This window comes from Indicator indicator, chromosome 1, assembly GCF_027791375.1.
Source record: "Indicator indicator isolate 239-I01 chromosome 1, UM_Iind_1.1, whole genome shotgun sequence".
Classification (NCBI taxonomy): domain Eukaryota; kingdom Metazoa; phylum Chordata; class Aves; order Piciformes; family Indicatoridae; genus Indicator; species Indicator indicator.
Genome location: NC_072010.1, coordinates 59,185,102 through 59,199,254, shown reverse-complemented (window position 1 = coordinate 59,199,254; position 14,153 = coordinate 59,185,102). Strand labels below are relative to the sequence as shown.

Below are 14,153 nucleotides of genomic sequence, written 5' to 3'. Positions count from 1 at the left end.
ATAAAAGGATTTCCAAAAACACAGACTAATAGACAAGCCCCAATAAATGGAAAGCAGTTGTATTCAATCACATTTTTAACTATATTCTCAGTACACATCTAGAGAAACTGTCCTTTCTCAAGGTGCTGGGCAATTTTCTTCAAGTGACAGCTGGCCCTTTGATCTCTTCCTAAGCACAGACTGGAAATTATCCTTCATGATACTTTCTGTGTTTGTGATGAGGATTATTTGTTGCTTGAAGCAGAAGCAAGAATGAAACAAGATTCCTTCAAAAGACGGTCAGTAAAAGTACCAGTCCTCCAACAGTACTTAAATGAAGTGCTTCAAAACCTTTTTCTGAATTTAGATATATTTCTTACTGTTTATCTGCTTCCTATAAAATTTACCTGACTATGAAGGCACCAGAAAAAAAGAACTAAGTCAATTTTTAATACCAACTTCTATGATTCTTTACAGAAGTCTCAGCCTTATCCCTTCAAGTCAGGCAACAGTTGTACAATTAATTCATTCTTGCCTCCTTTCTAATTTAAAAACTACTTGAGAAGGAAGCAAATCAGTGCAGTTCATTAGGGTAAAAGTGTGGTACATTCTGAGAGCCTGCATAAGTGATTTTTTAGATGTAAAGCATATAGTGATTTAAGTGCACAATTCTGCAAATTCCTTCAGGAGAACCACACTGCAACATATTCTTACATGCCTTTTTGTCATGGTATTGCCACTTTTTAACATGATTTGGGTGTTCTGCAACTATGCTCATAAAATAAAGTTGATTTTCCTTCTCCAGTTCTTCACTGTTCCTGAAGTGAGAGGTCAGAACTTCTCCAGGTACCCTCAAAATATGACCTTCCAAAACACTATTTTGAAGACTGTTCTTTGCAACAGAGTCTACCTGGCATGTCACTGCACCTTCAGTTGTCAACTTTTCTTTATAAACTTTTCATGAGAAGCTTATAAGAACGTAAACTTAAAGTCTGATTTCTTTTTAAAAAGCTATCTGGAATAGTTTTGAAAAGGCTTACTCTTAACCCGATTAATAAAAATTAGTTCAGAATATTCGGAATGAGCAAACTGTTTGTCACACAGGAATGCATTCAGACACGTCTTGAAAGTCTCTAGAGAAGGTGATGCTATAGCCTCTCTGGGCAGTCTATTCCAGTGCTCCATCACTCTTATAGTAAAGAAATTTTTCCTCATGTTGAGGCAGAACTTCATGTGTTCCAGTTTGTATCCATTGTCCCTTGTCCTACCACAGGACACCATTGAAAAGAGACTAGTGCTTTCTTCTAGTCTTTCAGATATTTATTTATTAATAAGATCTCCTCTCAGTCTCCTCTTTTCCAGACTAAACAGCTCCAGGGCTCTCAGCCTTTCCTCATAAAACAGGTGTCTCAGTTCCTTAATCATTCTTGTAGCCCCTGCTGGACACTCCTTAGTATATCCCTGTCCCTCTTGAACTGGGGAGTCTAGAACTGGACAAAATACGCTAGATGTAGTCTCACCAGGACAGGGTGCACCATGGGAAAAAGGAAAGTGGTTAAATTGCAAATTCTGCACTACACCCTTGGAAAAGAGATTATTCACAATAAAAATTAATTTTAGGTATCTAGATTTGTTACTAGTTTGAAAGTCACAGGCATTGCTCCCAGGAGTCGAAAATTGTATAGGTCTACAACTGAAAAGACAATGAAAATCCCTCAACTAATTTTTTTTAAAGCACATATTCACCACTACACAGAGCCACATAAATGAATGAGATTATGCACATCTATGTCTCATTCAAAGACAAATGCCATTCGCTGTTCATCTCTGAAAGAAACACCTGTATCTTCACCTGCTGAAAAGCCATTCAAACCAGGTACTAGCTCTACTTGTGTACAAGAATTTCTCAAGAAAGGACAGGTATGAAAAGAGCCTGGATATTTTAGGAAGTGGAGAGGAAAAGCATTTTCTTAAGAACAGGTCTTCCTGCTTCTGAGACTCGATCAGCTCGCACCATTCAGTTTAGCAAATATCCAGTTACTTTCTACAAAATACAGTTTAAAATATTTAATAATTATGAAATAGAGCATGAAGAAAACCGCATTACATGACAACAAACTGCTTTGCTATGCCTGTTTCCCACATTTTGGACAAATGAATGGACTAAGGTAAATGATTAACATTTATATCTTGCTTTAAATATGCTATCACGTTTGTAAACTAAAACTCTTCAAACATCAAGAAGCAATCACCCCCCTCCTATCTCTGAAGCACTAAACACTGGAGAAAACTATAATGATACAAAGTCAAGAGATGTATCATTGTGCAAACGCACAGGACTCTTCATTAGAGTCAGATTTACTGTTTCTTAGCTATCAACAATGCAACTTAAAGATTTAAATTACTGTAATACCTCTTTTTAATTAAACAGGAAATTACATGCAAACCAGGAAAAGTACTTTAAAACAACTGCTTTTGCATTCAGTAGACTCTAACTGTGGATGATGAAGAACAACATTCCTAATAGGTGAAATGACTGACACCACCTGGATTAAAAGACTTCAGTGGAGATGACGGAAGCAGAGGACTGGAAAAAAGCATGACTGAGGAAGATGGACTGTGGCAGGCTGTGGCACAGGAGGATTCTCCCACAGTCCATTCTCACCTCTCCCCATCCCAGAATGGCCCCCAGGAGCACAATAGGTGCTCCAGATACAACATCTGCTGCTGTATGCTGTAGCTAAGAGTTTGGCTGCATTATACAAATCACAAAGTTATTACTCATTTCACTCCTGACAGTGTCAGAGTTGGCACTCCCAGTCACTTTCTCCATAAAATGCCAGAGGCTTCTAAAGACTCTAACTGCCACTCTTTAAGCCACTGACAAGAAAATGCTCCAAACTATATCACTGTTGCTACTCAGGTGGACAAGCAGAAGGCTCAAGCAGGTCTTATGAATATTAGGAATGCATCTGCTCTTTCAAGAAAAGGGACAGATGCAACTACAAATAAACTCTTGAATCTTTACTCCTCTTCAAATAAGAATCTGATCGTGTAACTGCTCAAGTTGGTATTCCAGCCAGCTCCCTATGTATCAACTCAAACTGTGCAAATGAAGATTCACTCCGTCACTAGCCTTTTAAAATATTGTTCAAAAGGATTTTTTTTCATTATGCACTCAGAGGAATGGAGGAAAACATACTTCACTAGGCTGGCCATGTGTCTTTTCAATCTATAATCATTGCTGTGAGCAAGGTTTGCAAGTGGTTAGGGCCAAAATGATCGTCTTTCTAGAAAAAAGTGAAAAAAAAAAACTGAGAGAAAAAAAAAATCAAGTAATTCCAGCTCCTTCACCATGGCCTTGCTCTTCACAGTCCTGCCAGCTCCAAAGTAAATTTGACTTCTGCAATACAAGTGTGGTACAACACAAAATAACGTGGGTTTCCTCCACCACCATATACTGCAGTTAAAACACTGGTAAGTTCCAGCACAGCATATCTACTTTGGGGTCTTTCTCCACAGGGATGCTAAGGATCAGTCTTTTTTTAAGGTACAAATTGCCCCTTTTCCTGAGATAGCTCTGGAAATATATTCTTTCCTGATAACAGGACAAACTACCTGGGACACCTACACTGAAAGCTCTACAGCCTTTTAACGAAAGTGATAAATGTTTGAAGCCCTTTACAGGACCAGCTATCAACAGTAAAGCTTTAAATAAATACAGAAAATCTTACCAGTTCAGGCAGCTTGTCTGACAAATGCTGTCACAAGAACACTTACTGAAAATCATCCACTGCTGAGGCAGGTAAGATCATTAAGTATACCTTCTACTTTCTATCATCCATATCTTTTCCATATAAATGATAATGAAACACAAGCATCCCAAAAATATCTGTGAAAGCTCTTTTGTCATAAAGGGCATACTTTTGAATAAATAAAAAACCACTTCAGTTTATTAGCAGCCCATGAATAGCATAAAAGTTCAAACCCATTTTAGAACATTTATTTATGTTCTCAAAACTTGCACAATTATTTGCTTTTTCTCTATACCACTCTAGTCTAAAGAAGGACAAAAGGTGAAGGAGATGCTCCTCCCACCTGCTTTGCCATTGCTAATGGCCGGAGGGGCTGCATTCCACCTCTGTCATATAACGCAAAAAGCCACATGGCCAGCATACTCACTTCTAGTTTTTAAACTAGCATGTATTTTCTATGAGTAATAGCTAAAGATGAGTGCTTTAGTTTGAAAGGGACACAGCACTGAAGGTGCTCAAGAAGAGGGCTATGCATTTAGCCACAAATCAATTAATGAGATACTTTTAAAATGCTTCCCTTTCTGCAGTCTCTCTTGCAGTGCCTCTCTCTGAGCTACCTCCTCATGCCTCAGTCACCACTGCTACTGCTGCATTTGGAACTACAGCAATTGTAGATGTAGCCAAGACTACTTGAGTATACCTAGGTCAGGTATCAACATCATAAAGCTGAGAATATGGGCTTTAGTTTGCGCTTTTAAGTCTGTCAGGATCTCATGCACTTAGCAAGGCAAGAAGCCCACAATGAGGTCTATGCTATCACAATGTCTCTAGAAACTGGGGGACTTGTTCTGAGATGAAAATGCATGCTATTATCACTCCCACAAACCCTTTCACCTGGAGGAAATGTCACTTAAATCAAGTTATGAAATCCAGGCTAAAACAAATCAGGTCAGAGAAGAACTGCAACCTCTATTTTCATCAGTAGCCTCCTGCCCTATTTTTAACTTAGTCTTTTTAGGAGGTTGTGTCTCCAATGACCAATTGTGCCACAGCTGAAGCTTCCCAAATGTGGCCTCTGACAGAGAAGATACTTACACCTATTCTTAAAATCCAGGGCTTTGAATTTCCCTTTGGATCGAACGGCAGTCAATAAAGGCCACAAACTGTCTTTTCTGCACACTTTTAGCAAGAAATGCTGCTCAATGAAAAATCAGTGTGTCAGACCCCTCTTCAGTACAAATACAAAGAGACAGTTAGAGCATTTCCAACTATTCAGCTTTTTTTGCAAAGACCAGTCCTCAGTTCAAAATGTTCTACAAATTCCATTCTCAATTTGCTAACTCTTTTCAACTGATATATAGGTCCACATAAGCAATAAACTAAGATGGATATATATAACTATGTATTCCATCAATAATTTGGATTCACCTTGCATTTCCACATCCACTCATTGTCAATTTAATTTTTCACTTGCATAGTTTAAAGCCTTGAAGTGTGAAAAATAATGGCACTGATATCTTTCTGTCCCTCGTATAACTATGATAACACTTATGGCTGTGAAAACCTATGACTAACACTGCCATTACATTGCTGAACTGGTCTTAAAATAGATACAGCACTTACTGTAACTACCGCTTTGGAGACAAAAAAAATATCTTTCACTATCCTGAACAGCAGCAAAAATGTTCCCCAGCAACTGCTTATGGCAGTGGTAAATCATGCAGTGCTACTGTTATTTAGTAGGTGTAAAAGGTATTTCAGTTTTGAAAAGAAAAGTTCATAAAATCTTGAAAATTATGGAAAAACAAAATATAGATCCAAGCAAAGAGGAACCTTCTCTATGTGATGTCTATATGTAGCTCTATATACTGTCACTGAACTGTATCTGCCCCCTGATCTCACCAACTTTGAGCAGCGCAATTGTTTCATCTCATGTCTCAGTTGGCAACTTCCACGGTCCTAGTAGCATCTAGAGTGTTCTTACTTCAGCTGACCATGGAAGTCTATGCTTAGTTCACTTTTCCTATCATCATTAATGACAAGCACAATAAAAAAAGATTAACTAAGAAAAACCCAAACTACTAAAACTGATTTTCCTTTATACTGCAAAACCACAGAAAAAAAGATAGGTATCAAGTAGTGGTGTGACAGAAATTAGTGCTACATTTTACTCCCCTTTGCACACAACATAGGCTCACCTTATGCTAAGAAAAAGCCTGAGGCAATACAAAACCATCTGAGGTTGGAACTGCTATTTGCAAGTAAGCAACAACAAATATATTTTCTGCTCCAAATAAAGCATAACTCCTTGGGGGTTTTAATTCAGTATTTGATTCAGTGTTCCTCCTCTTAGCCCATCTCCCTGAAGACCAGCATCAAATGATAAAATAAAGACATCACCAATATTGAAAAAAAAATTGACAGTACTGGCATTCTACTCTTCTTTCCACTACACCCTGTGATACAGCAAGCAGATATAAAGGCCACTGAGGAGGACAGGAGACTCAGTGACTCAAACTACAGCACTTAATTTCTTTCTTCCTCCTTGTTTTGGACTCTGTAAGAGACATCTATTGGTTTATTAATCTCAGTGGGATAAAAGGGGAAAAAAATACAGAATTCATTCTAAAGCAACTGGAACCACCATGGAAGAGTAGTACAGCACAGCCTTACAGGACAGAAAAGGACAGAGACATTTGAATCTGTTCTTCTTCGTTATTTGTGGTATAATACATTTCCCATGCTTACACAAAGTGATAAGAATAAGCACATCATAAACAGATGGACATCACCTCTATCTTCAGACCATGCCTCTTCAGAGTATGGGTGTCCAATGACCGGTCCAGAAAGTGCCTTGAAAGTATTGAGCTACATATTGAGCAACAAAGTATTTTGTGTAGCTTGGGACAAGAAAGAGAAGTGGAGGCATAGTCTGAACTGACTGGCAGCAAACCACAGTTATCTTTGGCACTCATACAATTATAGAATCAATTGTTTCTGCGTTGAACATCCCCAGTGGTTAGATGTCAGTCACTTGAAAAAGGCATCACTCTAGCAGCTTGAAAAGTAGTTTGTTTGAAACGGCATTAATTTCAAATACTATGGTTCTTTACAGTAAAATTGAGTGTCCAGAAGTTCTGCATGTGGTACCAGTCAGCTGTTTTTGTTGTACTTAATAGGTGAGACTTGCAATGAAACAAAATAACAAAAAATAGACAAAATCCCACAAACAAACAAACAACAACAAACCCCAACACGAACAAACAAACAAAACCCAAACAGTGCAGGAAACAAGACTACAACTGCTGTAAGATATTTTGGCCATTCACCTGGAGGAAACACAATTTCATTGAGTCAAAAAGTGAACTAAAAAGTGCAAAGAAAGGGGAGTATGTCACACATGGGAAATCAGCTTGGTGGCATAATGTTAAGAAACATCAGAAGGTGCAGTTCAGCAAATCATTGGTGAGTGGGCATGTTAATCATACAACACAAGGATCAATTTTTTGCCAATTAGACTAGATCTAACCATCTTTCCTATGCTCCACAACTTCTGGTTAAAGTACTAAAAATGCAGAGGAAAATTTAATAGGGTACTAAGCAAAGCCTGAAAGAAGTTTCACTGCCTGGATCCACCGACAAAACTTGCAGCCTCTGTTTGTGACATGAACAAGTGCAGTTTGTAACAGAATATTAAAACTGAAGGAGATTTAAGTTTCACTTTATGCAATTAGCCCAGCAACAATAACAAGCATATTGAAATCATACCACCAATTAGAAAATTTGTGTTTGGAACGGAAAAGCACTGAAATGATCAGTGGATCCCAAACATTTCTTTTATAACTGGACTTAACACTGCTGACTAGACAACCTATAAATCAGTTTCTCCACAAAACTCTAAAATCAGAGGTGCCAAATACAAATATTTTCCTCATAATCCCATCCTTGAATTTTCATGTTATTATTGGACTTCTTAGCTACATTGTTGCTAAAATAAGTTGCTCTTTTTTTCCTATAAAATTTGCCAAACCCACTGCTGGAATGCATTTATATTATCCTCTTACCAGAAGAATTCCTGTAACATTCCCATTGACCTCATTGCTGGTTTTGGCCTGAAAAGATGACACGTTTGTGTGAATCTGGTAAAGCTGTTGAAGTAGAGATGCTAGAAATTAAGTACCCTTCTGGCCCCTTTCATCAAGCTCCAGGCTGAATCCCCTTAGGAATGTGACAGTGTTTCTTCTCCCTGCTCTTTTCTAAAATCCTATTCTAAGCTGCTTTAAAAAAAAAAAAAAAAAAAAAAAAAAAAAAAAGTAAAAAATCTGACCAAAATAGCCCAGAAACTTAAATAAAGACATCTGGAAAGATGAAAGACTGATAATGTTTCGATGCAAACCAAGCAACATGTTCCAACAACTGGCAACAACTAAATAATTAAATTCTGTCCCAGAAATGTATGTTATTTCATCTGTTGTTAAAGAAGAGTGTCAGTGAGGAAATCTCTGAAACCACGATATAATTACATTGTTTTACATCTCTATTTGCAAAGCATTATCATTAAAGAAAACCAGAGTTTTCATATTTATATGCCCTCAGTGTGGTACCCATTACACCAAATACTATTCCTCATATCAGGAGAAGAAAAAATAAATAACAGGACAAAACTGATTGTTCAGAGAGAGTTTAAAGCCTTGGTAGATACCATATGCATCATTAGGCAAGCAGGTCAAACACAGCAATATTATACTGAAAAATGAAAGCAATGTTCTGTCCTGTATAAGGTGCAAAACAATTTGCAGAGCCTCCAACCCAAAGCATCTCCTGCTTTTGCCCCTACTGCAGATGAAGCTCACTCTGGGCAAAGTCCCATTTTATGGTGGAGACAGTGCTGTTGACTTGTATCCTTTTATCTGGTGAAATCCCTGGATGCACCCACCATCCTGTTTAGTCATGGTTCAGGGGGACACACATGACCGTGTCTCTGCTGTATCAGTGTGCTGCGTTCCCACCATATGTCTTTTTATAATATATACTCTTAATTTTCTAAACTTCTGTCACCACAGCCGCCTCCTTACCTGCACAGATCTTCCCATCATAGATCTCACACACCCAGTCGTGGCACTCACAGAGTGGACCGTAGTATTTGCCAGACTCAGTCACTTGGCAGATGCAGACTCCGCACTCACATCTGCCTCTATCACTGCACAGCTTCCCCCCTGGGGCGCGGCACCTGTGCTCTGACTCAGTCCGGGTGAGCCGGCACGAAGGAGGACTACTCCAACCACTCCTGCAGGGGACAGCAAAGAGAACATGCTACGGTGAAAGCCAGGGGCTGCAGTTAGAGCAGATGAGAGCTCGGCTCCCGAGAAACCAACTCTCCTGCCATGCCTTTAGCCAATCCCCAGAATATTGTTTCTACTGTCACCACTTTAGTTATGGTTGTAAATGATTACTTGCCTCAAATCACCCAATTTTCTTCTTTTTCATCAGAAATATCATTTGCTACCTGCAAGAATGCTAATACTGTATTTCAATTACCTTGTTAATTGCATTAGGCTTGTCTTTTTTGTCATTATGCATATCTGGTATATATGCATAGTTTGGTTAATATAATGAAACCTTTTGATTTTAATTATTCCAAAAGGTTTAGAAAGGACATACATATCCAAACATCCAGGTAGCATAGTAGGAATATATGATACAAAAAGCAAACATATGGTAGATTCTAATAAATATATTTGCCAATGTAATCCTTCCGGTTGCCAGGAACATGAGGATCTATGGTTTCATCAGAAAAGGAACCCAAAGTAATCACTGCCTTCCATGCAGTTAGTGTAGTTTGTGGCTGTGGTCTTAGTAAGTACAGCACAGATCTGAAGATTTCTAGCTCTGCAATGCAATTGTATCATGCACTGGTGCACACAGAGATCAAGAATTTCAGGACCTAGTGAAAATCACAGGTTGCTTCATCAGGAGCTGGATTGTACCAAAAAAGAGCAAAGGACTGGCTGAGACAAAAATAGGTATTCACAACCCTAGGGAACCTTGAGAATTCAGACTAGTACCTGCACTTCTCAGACACTGGATTTTGCAGGGTCTGGAGCAAAGGAGCTGGTGCCTGTTAGAGCAGGCGGGTGCTGGCCCTGGTGGAGGGGAAGAGCAAAGGCCAGTGTGCCTTGCTGGGCCGCTGCACCAAAGGGCAGGAACACACAGCGGGTTGTGGTTAGGCGCCTGCTGTGCTTAGGCAGCAGAATTTACAGGAGTGGGTGTAAAGATTCATCACTATCCAGCTCTTCCTCCTTCACTGCTTTAAAAGTCTGCATCTCAGGTATGAACTACTTGATTGCAACAAACTCTCAGTTTTCACAACACCTCTTTAGGTTCCCAGTGACCCAGAGCACTTCCCTAAGTGTCACTTTCAACCAGATAAAAGCTCACAAACCTCTCCACCACTCCCTCCACAACCCCAGCCTCCACAGTTCTGATATCTCCTAAATCAGTCATAACTCCCTTGAGAGGCTTCAAAGCCACACTTACCATGGGGCTGGGAGGCCAGCTGGCAGTGCAGGGTGACCGGCCAGCAGTGAGGTGATCAGCAGCAGTGCCACCAGCCCCGGCAGCCCCTGCACGTACATAGTGTGAGCTGTTCTATGAAGCACCCGGAGTGCTCCTGCAGTCAGACAGACGGTTGAATAGACGGCAGAACAGATCTGCTGGTGTGCAGAGAGCTGCAAGCTGGACAAGCCCAGCTTTGGAGCTGCTCCTCCTGTGCTGCAGTGGCTCTGATTAGCTGCCTGGGAACAGGATTTGGGCAGCGCTCTGGGAGGGAGGCCGGTGCCAAACCCTGAAGTTTACAGTCTAGGCAGGGAAGTAATTAGAAACAGTTGCACAGCCACATGGTTTATTTTGATGTTTTAAAATGGCCTGTTCACAGATGTGAATGAACTATCTCCTTCCCAAAGTGCAGACACCGTAAATATTTGAGGTATGTGTATCCCCCTGTCCTTTGACAGATGGCTGCTTGGGATAATCTGTGTAACATGGTGGGAGAAATGCAAGTGGCTGAGGAGACAGGAACAGTGCTCCCCAGCTGCAGCATCCCTGCCTGGCTGCTGGAGCATTTGCCTCCTGCATGCCTCCCCAGGTCCCTTCTCTGCCCTCCTTTCCCAAGAATTAGTGGCTCATGGCATTGTACTGTGCAACACCATGAGCTGCCGACCTACACCAGCCTGGACAACTGCAAATTAAAAAATATTAATAGCCAGCTGTTTCTGAATGCCTCACTAAAACACACAGTACAATACTTCATCCAAGCAGTGGGAGACTGGAAGTGCATTAAAATTAAGCTACAGTCTCTCTAAGTAAATACAGTATGTCAGGAATGGCCATGTGACTCAGATGATGCCTTTCCTGAAGGTGTAATTAGGTGTCTTGCATTTTACATAGTTAACTCAAGGGTACAATTCTGAGGATTCCTGCTAACACAACTTGTTCTGCTAGTGATATTCCTAAAAAAAAAAAAAAAAAAAGAAAAAAAAGAAAGAAAAAAAAGGCATTTTAGCATTTGACTTTATCTGCTGGCATTATAGGTGCCAAAAGAACCTTTAAAGTCCAGTTTGACACCTGCAAAATCCATTTTTAGTCAAGTACCCATTCAGCTGAAGGATAAACTTTCACTGAAACACAAAAGAAGAAATTGGACAAAATCTGTTCTGGCATATTAGTAAATTCATATTCTTGTACACTCAAGATATAGAAGTTAAAGCAAAAATTATTCTAAAGAACTATTAAAGCAGAAGACTTGGTCCTATTTTAATAGACTGTCTTGAAGTTGTGAGGTGTAAAACTTTTTTCTCCATTTGTAGTGTACTCTCCTTTATATTATACATAATTTTGCCTTAAAATATAAGCAAGTAAAATTAAAATGTAAAAAAATCTGAAAGCCCCATACATAGCTGTTGCATATTGTATACTAATTTTTAAGTTATTTGCAAATATGTTACAGAATTTTCTCATGCAATGCAGATGGTAAAGATCCTATATTAGAGTGATCTGTTGACTTCATTCTTGCTAATGTTTACGATTGTGCTAACTTCATGACTTTGATGGATGGGAATATTAGCAGGCCTTTATTTCTGATAGTCCTTGATCTTTGAAGGCCATGCTTAATGCATGACTATGTGTTCTATCTGCACAGTATTTCTCCAAATTTATTTGTAGTGCTACAATAAAAATTAATAAAACTAATGCCCTTATATTACAAAAAGAGAGCACTTTGAAGAACAATATGAGTGTCAGAAATTGTACTGCCAGAATTCTCGAGTTAAAGACAAATAAATAGAAAGCCTTGCATTTTAAACAATTGTAATTCCCTTTTGACACGAAATTTATCTTTAATCCACAAACTCAAGAGTTGCCATCTGTTCATCTTCCTCCTTTTTTCCTGTGCAGACTGGTGCTGATAGGTATTCACAGCACCTTCAAGCAGCCTGTAAATTATAACTTCAAATATATGAGGAGAAGACATCCATCATATGTTGACCTTATCAATTTCCTTTTTTCGGGTTTTTGTTTGTTTGTTTGTTTGCTTTGTGTGAGGTTTTTTTAGTTTATTTACATCTGTGAAGGTTTTATGTAATGTATAACTTTTGGCTGCAGACCTTTTGATTTTGAGGAAGGTGCAGTTACACAGTCCAAGGGAGCAGTATTTAAAATGTGCACCCAGAGATTAAGTTTAATAATTGCATTCACGTGTACGTGCCTCTAATACAGAATCTCAGTGCTCCCTTACTCAATCTTGACCTTTGCTTAGATTTATTATTAATCATTTAAGTCTAGAATGATTGTATGTGTGCATGCATACATATGAATATATATGCACATGAGGTATATGTATTTGGGAGCTGAATGGCTCTCAAACAGAAGGTAAATTCAATTTACAAGGAGCCAGTCTCTTTCTAAATAAGAACCTGACATGATGCCTTGAGGATCACTCACTTCCTTTCAGCCACTTCCATATAAAATTTTAAGAAGCTTTGTTCTCTACTGGATAACACATACCTACATGAAGAATAGTGCTTGTGAGATACTACTTTTCCTACCTATTGGAGTTTCAGACTAAGGCTTCAGATCTGTAGACACTTGGTAGATGTACATTTAACTCATAATAATGTCACCACCTGCAGAGTAAAGGTAGAGAAAAGAATGCTGTGGAGGAGGAGGAGTTTGAACATACTGTTAATACGGAACAGCCATTTGAAAAGTAGGTAACAGGTTTAAATAGTACTTGTCAGACAAGAAATGTCTTCAATTAAAGATGCAGAATCAAGAAAATAAGTGCTGCTACACATATCTACACTTGAACTTCAGTTTAAGTATACTATTATCAGTGTCCTTTTCAAAAGTCTGCAGGATTTCATATGCCTAGAGACTGGGATAAGCCTTTTTCCTGCAATTTTATTTACCAGGAGAGGAACCAATAGTAATTTCCTTTTGAAACTAGTGATAGCTCTTTTGTGTTTTCATAGTGTTCTGAACTGTGAATAAGTGTGATCACAGAATCACCAAATCAACCAGGTTGGAAGAGACCTCCAAGATCATCAAGTCCAACCGATCACCTAACCCTAACTAACCAACTAGACCATGGCACTGAGTGCCTCATCCTGTCTTTTCTTAAATACCTGCAGGGACATTGACCCCACCACCTCCCTGGGCAGCCCATTCCAATGGGCAATCACTCTTTCTGTGAAGAACTTCTTTCCAAGACCAACATGAAAAACAAGTTGTAAGCCCTGGAATAGACTAAGTAATTCATAAGCAGTGATTAGATTTAGGTCGAGCTTTTTGTTTTGTTTTGTTTTGTTTTGTTTGTTTGTTTGTTTTTAAAGGTAAGCAGTATCTTAACTTTTTCACAGTTGTTTTTGTGATAAAGTGAATTAGAATAACTTTTTTCTTCCTTTTTTTTTTAATAAACAAGACAAACCCAATACCATCAAAAAAACAAAAAGCAGAGGGAAAAGTTTTTTTTTTTTACTGTAGGAGTGACCTAAGACTAGAACAGATTGCCGAAAGAGGCTGTGGAGTCTCCACCCTTGGAACTACTCAAAAGTCATCTGGACAAGCTTCTATGTAGCTGGCTCTAGGCAGCCCTGCTCCAAGCAGGCGGGTTAGACTAGACACTGCCAGAGATCCCTTCCAACCTCAAATACTCCATAATTCCCTGATTCTGATTACATACTGTGCACTGAACAACATTTGATTTTATATGGTGAGGCAGATGGACTCTGCCTACTCCTTTATAATAGCTTCTTTGTGGTCAGCTTAATTTTGTTGTCACTTCAACAAAGCCATTAGGTTTGCAAACCACGTTTCATGCTATTTTAAAGGATTTTTTTTTAACAAAATAAAGCAAAATGCACA

General features: G+C 39.0%; 1 protein-coding gene across 1 annotated transcript in view; it reads right to left on the bottom strand.

Annotated features, from left to right (window-relative positions):
• Nucleotides 1-10,369, bottom strand: part of ITGBL1 (integrin subunit beta like 1) — a 146,356-nt gene extending 135,987 nt beyond the window's left edge. Inside the window, exons 1-2 of the mRNA XM_054385231.1 lie at nucleotides 10,272-10,369; nucleotides 8,810-9,021 (exon numbers count right to left, since the gene is read on the bottom strand). Of these exons, the coding sequence (XP_054241206.1) occupies nucleotides 8,810-9,021; nucleotides 10,272-10,369 (310 nt within the window). The remainder of the gene's footprint in view (nucleotides 1-8,809; nucleotides 9,022-10,271) is intronic.
• Nucleotides 10,370-14,153: the final 3,784 nt, after the last annotated feature.